The sequence below is a fragment of the Aethina tumida genome, chromosome 5 (genome assembly GCF_024364675.1).
Source record: "Aethina tumida isolate Nest 87 chromosome 5, icAetTumi1.1, whole genome shotgun sequence".
NCBI lineage: Eukaryota > Metazoa > Arthropoda > Insecta > Coleoptera > Nitidulidae > Aethina > Aethina tumida.
In genome coordinates, this window is record NC_065439.1 from 20187852 (window position 1) to 20204720 (window position 16869).

Consider the following 16869-nt stretch of genomic DNA (forward strand, 5'->3'; position numbering starts at 1 on the left):
ATGTCAGGCACTGTAACCATAAGAGAGAACGTCAAACGCGAGTCCGAAGCCGGTACAAGACTGAAGTCGGGTTGGGCGATGCGGAGCGCAGGCGCCTTCCGTTCTAGAAACTGCACACTACGTGATCCGCGCCGTAATCGCGTTAAATTGAATAATGTGCAATCGCGAAAGCCGTTTTGCAAAACTATTCCGGGGAAAACGAAAACCGATAATCGGCCGGGACGCGTTTGGCTTTAGGGTGCTCGCCGTGGAGGCCGGTTTTAATTGGATTTATTTTGCGACGATTTTCAAAACAATCGAACGACGTAAATGTGATTCGAATAAGACGCTAAGACAGTGATCTTCTATACCGCTGGTGCGGTGTTGCCGAATTACGTGTCTTGGTTAGGTTTTACCTTTTCAGGTATTTCGTTTTGTTTATTGTTATTATTTATCGGGTGTGTTCAATAAAAATGTAATTATTGTTGGTGTACATGTACTTTGTGTAAGAATGGTTTAATAATGTTTATTTTTGTTGATTAAAAATAAAAATTTTCCTTCTCTTTTTTCTGACAGTTCATATTTAAAATTTATTGAACTTAATTCTGTTTTTTCCCTTTTCACTTTCCACATTCGAGGTGGAAACTAAATTCATAATTAATTTTTTTATTTTGTTTTTGATAATGATTAGATCCAATATGACTGAAATTGTAGGTGAAAAACTAAAAAAATGGTAATAAAAAATTAATTTAGTGTGAACCTTTAAAAGATAGAGAAAGTTAAATGTTAAAAAAATAGATGTACAAAAAGGTTTTTTAAAAACTTTCCTAAAATTTTGTTCTAATATAAAAATGGAGAGCAAATCTTGTTAGAAATCAAAATAAAGCACTTTAAATAGTATAAATATCTATTTTTTGTATATATCATGAAATTGTAAAAGGAAAAGATTGAGGAGTATTAAAAATTATGTTAAGAAAGTTAACTTTGATATTTTTCAAAACTCAACTCAATAGACAAAAAATAAAAAACAAAACATAAAAATTGGACGTATAACAAAAGAAAATCTGAAAACTTACCTAAAAACTTTTCTAAATCAAAATAAACTAAATTTAAGATATTTTAAAAAGTTCTTGTATGTTTTCATAAAAAATACAGTCAAAAAAATATTTTAGCAAAATGAACCATTTTACTAAAATGAAGTAAATTTTTCACATTCAAAATTTTTGTTATGATTTTCATAAAATTATTATTAAAAAACTAAAATATATCCTCTTAAAAATCATATTTTATAAAAGATTATTCTGAAAAATTACCCAAATACTTTTTACTAAAGTTCAAAAGAAATAAAATACTGGTAGAAATAAAGACATATTAAAATGTTAAAAGATGCTTAAAAAAATTAACATTTTATAAAAGGTTCTTCAATAATTACCTTGTAAAAACAATAAGAATAATAAATTATCCGATTACTTTTTTCTGAAATTAAAAAGAGGAATAAAATATAGGTTGAAATAAGAAAACCATAAGAAGTCATATTTCACAAAAAATTAACAAGACACTTTTTGTCTAGTGTTGTCAATAAACCAGAAGATCTCCACTGTTGAAAAAAAAAAAAATTACAAGATATTTTTGAAAATTACTTGAATACTTTTTTTTTAAATACTCAAATCTTGGTAGAAATAAAAAAAACAGGATCAATTTTTTAGACACAAAATGTGTTTAACATTTTTACTTAATAGATTTATTAAAAAAAAAATAATTATCATAAATAGACAACAAACAATCAAGAATTTATTTCCATATTTTTATCATTAATTTAAAGAAAGTTATAAAAAATAGGTTAATTTTTCATATTACAAAAGAACATTCTAACAACGTAGAAAGTTAATTAATTAATAACGATTTTAAAAGAAGATATCAACATGCAAACATTCCAGTATGAAACTGTTAAAATATATAAAAGAATTAAATCAATAACATTGAGATAAATGTTTAAAACATTTTTATTACTAGATAAATTGACAACGTCGCATATTTATCAACAAAAGATTAAAAAAAGCGGTCGATTTGAAAATTTGCTATGGCCCGTTTCCTGTGCCAAACGGCCAAGAATTCGCGACCCGGGGACATTGTGATTCACCGGGCGGGGGCGTACCGTTATCGGACGAGACTCGCACAAGAAACGCCCGTTCCGTTCAGACGGTTGCCAGACACATCGACTCTTGCCTCAAAATTTTTCAACCGTTCTTTCAATCGCAGCACTTTCGTAAGTGCCTTGAACACAATGTTATGCAATCGAAGATCTCATAAAAACAATGGACGACATTCCGAAGTTATAAATAAGCATAAACTTGACCCTGGACGGAGCAATTTGTGTAACAGAAACGGGGGGACCCCGGCGCATCCGAATGTCTAATAACGCATGATGATAATTTGTTGGGAAAATGGACACATAAACAACAATAAATCGAGAATGGTAATGGCAAACAACTCGATGCAAATACAGACACAACACACATTGCTCTCGCTAATGCGGTGCTAATTGGAAACGTGTTAGTCACTGTTTTAGTATGGTAATGTTATGTTATAAAAATATTGTTAATAATGTCAGTGATGGATTTAAAATTAAGTTTTCAGAATTGATAAAATAATTGATCTTATCTCCTTCTCAATCAGTTTGTCATCAAGATTGATATGATGATAAATTATTAATAACAAATTAATATTTACTGTCAACTCCAGTCATGTCTGTATTTTAATAATAGACTATTTGCATTATTTATATTTTTCTTCATGCTGCACAATTTTATAATATCTGTATTAGGTATCTGAAAAGATAATTTATTATTTACTGGATAAAACTTTTATATTAAACCAACATTTTTATAGTAAACTGTACATTTTATTTGGCAGCTTTTTATACTCTTTCTGATTATATATTAATTTATATCCTATATTGTATTTACGACCATTTTTTTTTAGGTACAATACGCTGTTCCAAAAATCAGCTTCAAGCTACAGAAGAGTCATATGTCATCTGTAAGACATTTGGCAAAATGCTATAAAGTGATGAAATCGCATGATTTGGAAGTGAATGTTTTGAAGATAGATGATGTCAAGGTCGTCCTGTAACTTGCACTATCAGAAAGAGGCTTCATGAAATTTGATCAAAAAGTTGAACAATTGGATTCAACATAAAATAAGTGGGAAAAAATGGGTAAAACAGTATTTGTAGTCTTAACCCAAGAAAGAATTTGAATCTGCCAAGAGGTAAAACAATCAATGCAATCGTCTTCTGCTTGAAAAGTTCAAAAAAGCCTTAATCAAAGATGAACTTCTTTGGTCAATAGAAAGTATACTCTTTATGACACAGTAAGACCACAGGTCACATTATAGGCTCAATGAATACTTCAAAAGTTTAAGTGAGAAGTTTTACTTCAATCACAATATATTCCACATATTTCTCCATATCCAAAAACACAACATTTTTTTCTTTCCAGTGGCTAAAATTTTCTAAAAACTTGAACTGTAATTTGATAATAAGACAATAATCAAGTAATGCCGTATTATTTTCTAGTAACAACTTAGATAAATCATTATACACTTTTAATAATCGTTAATAAATTGCTATTAATGATAATCAATTAATACTCAACGATGGCTCTTAGGATATGATAATCCTTTAAAATTATTGAAACCCAAACGAGTCAAAAAGTTGCACAGACATAATGAAAAACCGAATCCCCAATGCAACAACGCATAAATTTATTATACAGCTCCTCATAAATACGAATCGCAATTTATATTCAAATCGTTATTACTATTCCATATTTTAATTCTAGCCGTGTCTGGCATATAAAATTATCTGGTTGCTAAATATAAACCGAATGAGATAACCCATAATCGAGTTAAAACACAAAAGTACCACATAAAATAATAATATTTTATTGCTGTACTTTCAACACATCCACCTACCCACCCACACGCAGAGACGCTCTAGATTACAAGCTTATTTGAGGCCCTTCAGCTGCCGGTGTCGCCGACTGTAATTGATGCCTTACAATTCTATTAGTACTCCAGCACGATATACAATTAACGAATGGTAAATCAGATTTGATTCACCCACGTCTCGTCATAATCCGTAAGCTCCGCGTATTTTATTTAAAAAAAAACCCGTCGTCTCGACTGCGGTAGGCGTACCTCTAAATTTCCCTCCTTATATGCACCTTGTCCAACTTAATTCTTATTTATGGAACGACACGGAACGCTTTCACCGTCGCGAATATTTCAAACACAAACCTCAAAGTAAAATCCTCAAAAAAACCCCGAACTCACTGGTGAAACAGCCACACACTAGTCCACGTTACGAATGTCTCTTCGTCCACCAAAAGTGCACGGGTCTTCTTCAGCCACTCTCTGGCCGGACGTTATTTTCGGAGAGCGTTCGCGGAGGGTTCATTAACACGGCCGTCGAAAATAAAATGTCCCCAAGACGAGTTTCCAGTCGAGGGTTAAAAACAAACGCAACTCGACATGGCGGCACGCCGAAACTTGGCAACGTGTGCCAAATCGCTGATGACTCTCTTCAATATCAATTTGGTCTTCAGAGAGAAAAAGGTTTTTGTGTCTGACATCTGTATAGGGTAAATTTGATCATCAAATACATTAAATGAACTTTTGAAGATTTGTGATGATGCAATTTTGATAAAAAAGCAAAAAATTACTTTGTGAAAATGTTTCTGTAGTAAATGAAGAAGGAAAAAGATGACAAGTAGTGTGTGTCTTGGTAAAGATATATTGTTCACATTTCTATTTCAAACAACTTTTCAAGAAATAGTTTGTAAAATGTAAAGAATTTCTATTAATTTTCCTTTGCCAATTAGTTCTACCAGAATTTTTATGGTTTTGGTAGGTCAAAGTAAAATTAAGATGGAAAACTAAAATATTTATGAAAGTGTTGTACCAGGTCTACTTTTGGAGATTTTTGTTATTAAAACTCAGAGATATACACATAGTTTTGAAAATATATAGGGAGTAATAACTTGGTACAGACATAATCTGTAGAAGTCTATTTTATATCCCTTCTCAGAAAATAGTTTTTGGGATCAATCCTCAAAATACATTATTTGAATTTCTTTGAATTTAAAAGAACACTTCTCTTATAGAGATAACTATTTTTTTAATGTAGGTTTCGTTATAAAAATTTTATATTGAGTATCAAGAGCACACCATATCTAATAATTTACTTCTGTCAATAAGAGTTTCAAGAAAAAAGGTGGTGAAACTTCTACTTTGATGGTTTTGATGGTGAATTTTTCGAATAAGCACTTCTAATATAGAGGTAAAGGTAATTCATTTCAGGATGCGGTATCAAAAAACCTAGTTTTGTGCCATTTCTGTATTGAAAATCTCCCAGCCTTTGTACCAATTGTACCAAAGGCATTTTACAATAATTTTCTGTGGAAGAATTATCACCTAAATCCGAATGATTTCAGATATAGCAAGAGATGTAGCAAAAATAAAATGTACACTGTTATATATAGAGAACCAATTGTTTCAAGTCGACTGGCCACTCTTCTCTCGGTCACTGCGGGTCGTGAACTCCGGGGCAGAACGGTGGCGTAAGTCTCGGTATCGGAGCGGTGATTTATGATGGTAACGCACATGAACTGCGACCATTTGCCGCCGCACTTACCGCAAATTAATAGAGTCGCTAATCTTGATGAATTCGCACAGAGGGAGGCTCTCTCTCCCGTTCGCCAGCTGCACGGGTCGAAAAATCCACTTCTCCATTGAAGATTAATAAATTTATGTGATTCCGTGTTTATTTTGCCAGGCGATTAATTATTGAACGTTGAATTATTCACGCGGACGGGTTATGGATATTGAATTAGCTCGTTGATTTAAAACAAACACGCTCAATTATAATTGTATCAGAGGATAATTTGATGTGTCGCACAAACACATGTCTGGCCGTTTTGTTCAGTTTCCCCAACTCGTTAATTAAATGAGGATAACCCGGGGGACCGATGCGTCCATACAATGATCTACCTGTATGGAAGTGTGCTAGTGTATGAAGAATGCGACCTTAACTAACAATTCCCAGGCAACAATTAAACGTCGGTCGCTGGGGCACTAATTAAAGCACCATTCGTTCAACAGATGTGTCTAATTAATTGAGAGATACGGAGGTGTACACGGGACGTGGAATGGCGTACGTGGACGGCCACGAATTTATAACGCCGTCTGGGAACCACCACGTGGGTTTTGAGGGACAGGCAGTTAACAACTGACGTCAAAAAACCAGCCGGGAATACGTATTATCTTTCGTCGCGAATTAAACGCCGTTTGCACCACCCTCACAGCTAAACAATAAGATAAACGACCGTGGAACTGGTCGGAGATTATCAATCTTCACTTGAGGAGTGGTTGCGGGACGGTGCGTTCTCTCGCTCTCTATTTGGAAGATGTCTGATCGTCGCCGGCTGAACTTCTGAAGTGATTGAGTGCCGCGTAAATCGGGTTGGTTCTTTTGACGCTTATTTATAGAGTTGTTGGTAAGTGCCAGTCGAAATTCAACGACTCAGGCATTACTCGAATGAATTCCATACTTTATGGACGGGTTACAGGGCCGCATCTAAAATCGTACCCCGCTCCTCTTTTTCTTGTACTCTATTTTTGTCGGTCTTGAATTAAACGCGTTGGTTATATGTCACCCGGAGACGGGAATAGCCGTCGTTATATTTAGTCCGGCACTTCATCCTGATGAACATTGAAGTTTTATTGTTCAGACAATGGAAATCGGTACTTTCCCACTCGTCATACAATGGCCAGCAATAATTGGTCCATAGCGCGACGGCGGTCCTTTGAGGCTTGATTGGCAGTTGCCATGGCGACGACGCCGCCGACAGTCGACCGAGACGCGCCTCCCGGCTTCATCCAGGGGTGGACCGGAGCCCTCCGGGGCCACGCTCCGCACTCGATTACCGGGGATTGAAAGGATTTCTCCGTTGAGATACGAAAATTGGACGCCGTCAACAAGTCTCGGGAAAAGTGAAATAAAAACATGTTATTTGAATCGTTCATCCGAAGAGTAACCAGATATGCACGACTTTTCTTTGCAGAACGATGAATTGAATGGAAGGAATAAAATACGGTTGAAAAAAGAACCAAGAACATATTTCCCATTGCGACGGCTTAAGGAGGATTTAAAAATATAACTTCAATTTCCTGCTACATCAAAGACATAAAATAATAAATAAACGAAGTTTTACATCAAAATATAATTTTACTCTTGTTGGGTTATTGATTCTCAATTTCCGTGCGCTCTTCTGGGAGCATTCACATATTCACATCGAATTGATACAGTTCTTTGAACGGCTTCATTGAATTATGCTCCAACGGAACGGACTATGCAATAAAAACAAGCGAAACAAAGAGCGACCTCCGATAATAACCCGATAGAGTCGGATCTATTGCCAGAACACTTGTAGATAATACTGAATATATTGGCAATCTGTTACGAAAGTATCTCCGTTATCGCTTTTTAATATGGGCTCGTTCCATATTCGAGACCATTTGTTAGAGAATGGTGTCGATAAATAAGTGTTGTCAATGCTAACTTTGCTGATCTGTTTGGGTGGTAGAATGAAAGAAAAGTTACAGTTTGTTATTTATCAGTGAAACAGTTTCAAAACTATGGTATAATTGTGTCAGCGATAAAACTGATTTATAACAAAATGGAGGGTGGAACGTTTTAATGACTACATAACACAAACACAAAATGGAAATAAAAACACTAATCAGACGTGCAGTTGCGAAAACAAAACCCTCCATTGTGAATGATATTTTTATAACCCTCAACGTGAGGGTGTCAGGAGTTTCCCACCATTCACAAGTTTTTTTCGAGCAATTGATCATCCCCGCGGCTTAGTCGCGTGGCAAACGCAATTTTTATGATCCAGATATAATAAAAACATAAGCGATTGTGTCGAAAATGAAAGGTTAACGTCTAAATAACGCTGCAAGGAAGATAAGTGGCATATAAAACTGGTTCGCTAGAATGTACATAAAATTCTATTGGAATTACTTTCAGTCGTCCGTCTCGCTGTTTATAGATCAAAGTGGTGAACGTAGACGAGATGTTTCAAGTAGGTGATGCATAAAGAGCGGACCTCCGCAGTTGAAGAGTTTAGTAGATGGCAGATATTAAATTTCATAGCGACGAGGCTTTAATTTATAAATGCATGAGCCACTCGTTGAACGTCTAGCTTCAGCACAACACCAGAACGAAATCAAACACGAAATTAATGGGTTTTCTTAGAAACAAATTGGTTTCAAATTTTTCCACATGTTAATATTGTTTAAGTTGCCGCAGTCTGTTGATCTTGGCAACCGTTCCAAGGCCCACGAAATGTGTCAGTATTAGATCACATAATCCCGAAATACGCAATTCATTCATTGGAAACTCCCAACAGAACAAAGGGTACTTACCAGCATCAGCGGGAGGGGTGGGTGTCTCCTCCCTGGCGTTGGCGATGACGTCGAACTCATCCTTCTGCATGTTCTGCATGTCGTGGACCAGTCCCAGGTTGATCTGGTGTTGCTCCGCGAACTTGTTCATCTCATCCGGATTGTTGATCATGTTCGAGTACTCCTTGTTGATTTCGCCCAAAATCTTCTCCTCCTCGGCCGGCGACATGGCCACGTCGTCGACGGCGTCCACATCCGTCTCGGGTCCGAAGTCGTCGTCGTCGAATCCGGGCCGTTTGCCGTTCGAATTGTCCATGTTGAAGAAGCCGGGCGTCGGCGACAGATCGGTGCCGTTCTGTTTGTAGTTGCCGGTTAGCTGGAGCAGGAGATCGTCGCTCTTCAGCACGTTGTCGGCGGCGGTGCCGTTCGAGTTCGTGAATGGGTTGTTGGCATTGTCCAAGCTCGCGTCCATCGTGACCTTTGAGCCGTTGTGGTTTGCCCGGTGGGCGTCCGCCACTATCTTCGCCGGATCCTTCAGGAACACGACTATCACGCTGATGTTGTCGACGGAACCCTCCTGCTTCGCTAGCTGGACCAGGTGCTTGCCGATTCGTTCGGTGTCGTCTGTAACAAATCAACAAGATGATTTAAAATTTTATGGACGTGCGAATTACTAATGTTGTTTTTTTAAGTTACGAAATTGTTTGCAGATTCATAAAATAATTATGACCACGTTTTATTGCTGTCATTAACGTCAAATATCCTCAATTACGACGTACATTAAATGATTATTTAAGGGGTGCATCTGTTGCGTCCCATTATTAATTTGGATAAGCTCCAACGGTTGTCTTCTAGACACCTTGTAAATAATAAATAAACAGTTTTTCATTAAATGCCAACAACGAGGACATTATGTTTTTGCAAGACCATGATTCTCGGGATGTTCATGCCACACACGCTAGCACATAAGACGAGCCATTGATGAAAACATAAATCAGACCGTAGGACGGCGCTCCGCTGCTATGTGTTTATGTGGTACGCAGGAAAATAAATAATCCTGTTATTCGCCGTGTTTAAATTATCCGTGTAATACGACGCCATTTGTCAGAATCAACGACTGACATGTGGTCACAACCAGTGTGGCCGTTTCGGAAACGGGCTTTCTGCGAACTTTATATTTTCGTTAGACAAGTTCGGTGGCTTTGGACTCGGCAAGATTCGGTTCCCCGGGTTCGGGTCATTACTGGAGGGGACCTGCTTATGTTTACATTAGCCGCGAAGTAAAAAAATGTTTTATAGCAAGCGTTACACAAACTTGAATATATGAAATTCGGTTCGAATCTCCAACATTGCGGTTCATATATAATTTGAAATTAGTAAATAATATATAATTCGCGAAATTCACCGTCGTTTTTCTATTAATCAGACTTAGTTTTAAAGTCTGAAAGAATTGTTTGAATTATTCTTAATAAAAATTTTGTTTTAAGAAGATAATATCCATTAAACGTCCGTTAATTTATATTTATCAATTATGCGTTAACAAAAATGATTGTACACAGTAACAGTCAAATTTAAGTGCTTTACAATTTATTCATGTAAAGAACAAATTAATTAATTTAATAACGTTCGTTAATTTATATATACATATTTAATTTATAGGTTTAGAGATATTTAAGAAAATGCAGAAATTATACATAGTAGCAGTAAAACAAAATAATATTAATAGGTACCTTAATACTAGAATTAAAACTAACTCCTTACATGGTATTTAATTTAATGATAAAACTTTCTTATTACATTACATATAATTTTGTATTCGGAATATTCATATTACAAATACATCAATTAATATAAACACAGTAAAAATACTATCAAAGTATTGAACAAATATGTTAACTAAGTATGTAAGAAGATACAAAAGCTCTCACATATGGATGTTCGATCACTTTTGAAATACATGTATATAAACAAATTTTAATCGTTTCGTGTTTTTCAAAATATTCTCCATGAAGATTAACACAATTTTTTATGTGAATTAATTTCCAAAGCACTTTTGCCACCATTGCTCCAACATGGTACAAGCTATCCGGAGAATATTCCGTGTGATGTTTTGTGTGTTCAAAAACTCAGTTGTGTGAGAACTCACATTGTCATGAAGTAGCATCATTCTCATTCGGTGGTACGTTTTCTTCATTTCTTCGAATACTTCTGACAAACAAATTGTTCCGCAGTATTCAAGATTGGTATGTTATCGTAACAATTAAAAACTTCCCATAAAATAGTTATTTATATTTAAAAAAAAAAATTGTCTATGAAAACTACCTACTAGGCCCTATCAATTAATACTGGACAACACATAAAAGAGGTAAATCAGACTATTATACCTAACATTAATAAAAAGCACGCTAATGAGTTCAATGTTACATTGAGAAAGATCCGAATTAATATTTTTTTCATAGTTTGTGAGTCATATAAAGTGGTGTACAGAATCACACACAAAGAAATTGCATGTGGAATTGTTGATAAACAACTAAACAATAAGCAGTAAAGTTCAAATTAAAGTGGACAATATTCATATTTTTAAATATAAAGTATGAGAATTTTCTTTCATGTATTATGTATGTAAAATAAATTGTGAACGATATTGACTTCATCGTATTATATAAATGATAAACAGCAACGAAGACGAAGTATTTTTGACGAAATGTAATATACATGAGAGTATGCCGAAATGAGTGTAATAATTAATAATTTCAGTCAATGTCGATCTTTAAACCCTAATTAATATAGATATTCAAACAACGGTCACAAACAAATTCTTTGCAGAATCTGGTGGCACATAGAGAACATGACAAGACAAGATATGCGTCCATGTGGAATAAAATTTTTAATGTTATATAAAAACATCTTAAGAACTTACGAAAAAGTGTAATATTAAATTTTGACTACAGATTGATGATTTAAACAACCCAGTACAACGACAACTGGGGTTGACATTCCTGATGATGAAGATACGAACTGAACTATTGACATTAATAAAATTTGATAGCATAACGGATAGTTTGTTTGTACAATCACTTTTCTAACACCATATTCCGCTTGCCAATATTTCCTTTTAGTTCACCGATAATGTAAAAATGATGGTAGGAAGAATTATCTAGTATTGTAGAAAACTTACAAGGCGGTCTTAACATAATTAAACTGCCCTTCTCTTAGAAACTCCCTGCAAATAAATGCCACTGTAGCTATTTGGCAGTGAACATTACTCCGAATGGAAGGCCACATTTTTTAAGAAGCTTGCAACGACTAGATTAGTAATTAATAAAAAATGTAACGTAACAACATCAAGTTATCGAGTGCTTGGCCAACGTTGTGTCTTATTTAAAATATGTCAAGCAAAACAGAAAATACACATAAATTACACCTAGAGTAAAATAAACTGAGCGAAAACTGACTGACCAATTTAGTTTTATTATTTTTCCTGATAAAAAAGTCTACCTGAGTTAAATGAAATTATTATTATTAAATTATATACCTAAGTTATTTTCAGCAAAAGGAAAAAAAGATTAATTTACTCGAATTTCATAGAAATGTTACTTGTCTTGATTCTGCGACATTTGAACATCTCGACTTAATAATACAAATATGACCGTAAATATATAGAAAATAATCACTATGGTGAAAATTCTATACATCCTAAAGAATTTGTTTGTAAATTCCAAAGAACAATGAAAAATAAATCAGTCAAATCATTTCATTTTCATTTCGCATCTTCTAAAAGCGATTTTGCACATTTTAACAATGATGACTTTTCGGGGAAAATTATCGATAATGTTAAACTGATTTATCTAAAATATTGAATGGTAGATATTGTCATCGAAGAGTTTAAAAGTTGTATGTAAGTAATGTAACGGTTATAGGTCGACGTTTGTTGTAATTATTTCCTGACATTTCTCTAGCACGAGTGGCTATTATTTTCAAAGGGCTGATCTGGTTTGTGTTATTTTATTAAAGAATTACTTAAATATAAAATCCTCCTAAGCATATTACTCAAAAAATAGTACAACATATGACAAACAGAATTTAGATGAAAGACAGAAACACATTTTAATTCTAAGGAATGAAAAGAATAATGTTTATTTCAGTAATTTACTCTTCATTAATGTGATTCGATTACATTACCGAACCCGAATGCTGACAGTTTATTACAAAAAAAATAAACCGATTGGTTAACCCTTTCGGTACAATTGATCCACATAGGTACCACATAAGTTTGAAGTGTACAATAAAATAAATTCACAATTTGCTGAATTGTATGATTTTTACCGAACAGTTGGTACAAATAAGTACCAACAAAAAGTACGGATGGTACAATGGTTTACCAGTCTCCCCAACTATCCCCCTATTTTTTTAAAATATTTTATTTATGATTTCTATTCTACCACATATTAAAATTATTAAAAAAAATAGTGCATAAATTAAAATTGTATTAAAATAAAAATATACTTTGTTCTAATCCAATTTTTTTTACATAGCATGATATCAGACCAATTAAACTTTAACGACGTACATTTAAGGTGTAAGATGTATAAAAAAGGGCAATAGAACTTATCGATGAAATGGAAATATTTTTCATTCACAAAAGTTTAGAAATATTTTTATTGTTACAAAAAGTTTAAAATTATTTTTTAATATGAAAAAAAAATGGCTGCAGAATGACATTACCATTTTCCAAACAAAATTCTTTAAGACCCGCTCTCGCCAAGCTCCGCCCAGAACCCCAAAAAAAAAAATGTAGGCCTTGAAACCCAGGTATACGTAACAAAGGATCAATTGCGGTTCAAAAAATTCCTATCGATTATATAATAAGTATTTCATATTTTTGTAAACATTTGTTTAATCTTCACTTCTTGAAAAAATTAGAGATTGACTTAATTAACTTAGTTTTTCTAAATGATTATCTCAGGTAGTCATACATTAAATAAAATAACCCTATTTATAAAAAAAATAAAAATTAGAAAAATAATTCTTTATTTTTTCCTAATCTGTTATGAACTAAAATTAATTCTATTGACAAAAACTAAGATATTTATGATTTTATTAATATATAGCAGATGTGGCCAACCTGCGGCTACTTTTTCCCTTCCCTTTTCATTCCAGAATTATCAAGAGAAGTAAAATAAATGTTTAATTTTTAATATTTAAATTCAATACACATATGTTGTACTTTTCAATAAGTATAATTTTTATAAACATAATACATTTTTTGCATAATACGCGAAACATTTTAAATTATGAAAAATGGCTCGGACTATATATAAATGCACAAAATGTATTGTATATAATACGATGTAAATGTATAAATAATAATTTTATAATAATATATACTACTACTCAAAAATTTTTAAATTTACAAAAGTGTTTGTTCTACAATTATTGCGTTGAGATGGTCACACAAAATTGTTTCTTACTAAAATACAGATAAATGTAAATTTGGGGATAATTTATGCGAGCCCGCTTGTTCTTATTTAATACGCTTTGCGACTGAATACACAAAACTTCAACAAAAAAACAGGTCATAAATAACTGCAAGCGGTTCAACAGCAGTCGTGTTTCAATTCGGAAACCGATGCGTGCCGAACGTATATACGAAAACGAGTACTCCAAAATGGTCTTAGACCCCAGAAAGTCCGTTTCCGAAACGGCCACACTGGTCACAACTCTCAATTAATGACGGGCCCGAGAGTTACGTGCGTCAATTATGCGAAAGACGAATGCACCGGACAAGATAATGTCTCGGTCGCTCCGTATACTACTTCGAGATAATTGCTCCATGTAACTAGAGCAGCGCTCCTCAAACTGTTCATTTGCATTCTGATTACCACTGCATCAAACCACATGTACAGCAAACAAGGCCATTAATAATTTAAATTACACCTCAAAGAGGTGTCAGCCTGAATTACGGCCTACATCCTAAGACGCAGCTTGGTTTTACGAGGGAACCCATCAAATCCACCACCCGCTTCCGAAAGCGGAGCCGCCGGTGCAAAATTGTGTGCCATTGTGCCACAGACTGGATAATAAACCGCCCTGGAATACGCGACGTCGACACGGGGCCGGATGGTGGCGGGACGTCGGCGACGCCGGGCATCGAAAGCGGCGCACAGACGCAGCCGAGCAACAGCCGGAAAGTGCATCGGTTCGATGAACCCCCAGCCAGTCACCGTTGGCTGCAGACGATCTGCAGGTGGCAACAGGCGCATCGCACCGCCAATTCCGCCGCTTTCGCCCGCCCCACTCGCCCAAAAACCCACTCGACTGCTCCCGGCAAGACAATATGTTCCGTTTTTCCGTTTGCGCATTGAACGAACGGATTGCGAACGAGCTAAACCGCAGCTCGGGGACCTGAGAGAATTACGAGACGAATCCCAAAGTGCAACCGGAGAACGCGACTAATAACAGACACTCATTTCGATTTGTGAAGTAAATTACATACCCTTCGATACATCCCAATTCGTAACTTTGTTTCTTTATTTAATAGTTAATGGTAAATGTTGTGATAAATCTTATGAACAATATAACAAGTGCCTAAATTCAAAACACATTCTTAAATTGTTGGAACAGAATAACTTGAATACACTCGTATGGGAATGACTGACTGACTAAGATGAGGAATTATCCAAAACACACCTAAAATAAACAATTTTCTGCGAGCACATTTTCTGGCAATATATTTTATCATTAACATATTAAAATTGAACATTTTAAGAAGTCCTAAGTCAGATAATGACCAAGACAAGAAGTTTTTAAATACAAAACACTTCTAAATTTTTGATATGGAATGCGGAGGTTTTTCACACAATATATGAATAAGTACGAATAATTAACACTGAAATTGACCTCTTAGACTTATTTAAGAGTCAAAAATGATGAATCACCTAAAACACTTCTAAAATGCTGTTGCTACTGTGAATAAAATTTCTAATTTTGGCAATACATTTTCTTACTGATATATCAAATTTTTTTAAGAACGAAATAGTTAAATATAAAAGATAAAATAGAAGAAAGTTGAATTTCTTTTCAAACTGAATCAGTTAATGATTAAGGCAACAAGTTTTTAAATATGAAACACACTTTTAAATGATTGGAATGGAATGTACAGGGTTTATACATATAAGTATGAATAAGTCTGTTGTTATTAATATTGAACATGACCTTTTAAGTCATATTTAATTGTCAAAAATGATGAATCATCCAAAACACTTGTAATTCGAGTCAAGTTTCTGTACAAATTGTTCTCTCTAATTCAGTTAAACTAAGAATAAGAACAAAACACAACTGTTGAAATAGAATAAAGGTACTTTATTGTAATTCTCAAATTGGCTTATTTTCGTATTTAAAAATAATAATGAATAATTAAAAATATTCTGAAATATTTAACTTCAGACTAAAATTTAATTTCTTTTTAAACAAAACGATAATATAGAAAAACTAAAACCATACATGTCTAAACCTAAATTGGTGAAATAAAATAAATCTTTGTATACAATAAACGAATAAGTAAGGTGTTTTTAATTATTTAATTGGACAAGATGATGAATTTTTCTCAACAAGACAATAAAAATGATCATTTTCCAAGAACCAAACGATGGAGAACAAAAACGAAAATAGATTCTCTCATAAAATTTATTGCGAACGTGGTGATCCACCAGTACAAATAACAGAGTTGAGTTTCTGGGCGGTTTCATTTCGTCCAGACAATTATTTAGACCGACTAGATAAAGCGTAATGCCCGGTGAAGACAGATCATCGCACAAAATGAGCATGTTATCCTGCAGCTGTCTCACAGACGGACTCGGTCGTAATGCTCCAGTTGTCTCGTAACTGATGCGGTGGAAGATCATGCGAGTTACGACCTGGCCACAATCGAGAAAATAATTGAATTGTACAGAAAAACTAAATAGAATTATTTCGTACGTGTTTTATAAAAGGAACGACGATTATTCCTTTGACACTCGATCGAACTAATCAACAGTAACCCCATTCATTTTAATCGTTTCAGCAATTTACCAACATTATCGCCAGTCATGTGGACATGTTTATTTTCGGTGCCATTAGGCGTTAATAAAATCGGGCTGTATAAACAAACCCTCCCCCAATAAAACAACAAACCACATCGAGATGAATGCAATAACTTCTTTGCCACGCCGGGTCAGAAAACTGCTCCCAATAATATAAAATTTGTACAGATTTCCGTCGAGACATATGGCTGAAAAAGTGTGACCTCAACAAATGACATGTTGCCTACATGCAACCTAATTAAACGTCATTAAAACGGTACGTCACGCAGCAACGAAAGTAATTCAATTACGCTGACACACCAAAGCGTCCCCGTTATCTTTTCAGACGGGCCGAGAC

The 16869-nt window shown here is 34.5% G+C and overlaps 1 protein-coding gene across 1 annotated transcript in view; it reads right to left on the reverse strand.

The window, feature by feature from the left end:
* Nucleotides 1-16869, reverse strand: part of LOC109595490 (205 kDa microtubule-associated protein-like) — a 128188-nt gene that overhangs the window by 12945 nt on the left and 98374 nt on the right. Inside the window, exon 8 of the mRNA XM_020010841.2 lies at nt 8473-9075. Within this exon, the coding sequence (XP_019866400.2) occupies nt 8473-9075 (603 nt within the window). The remainder of the gene's footprint in view (nt 1-8472; nt 9076-16869) is intronic.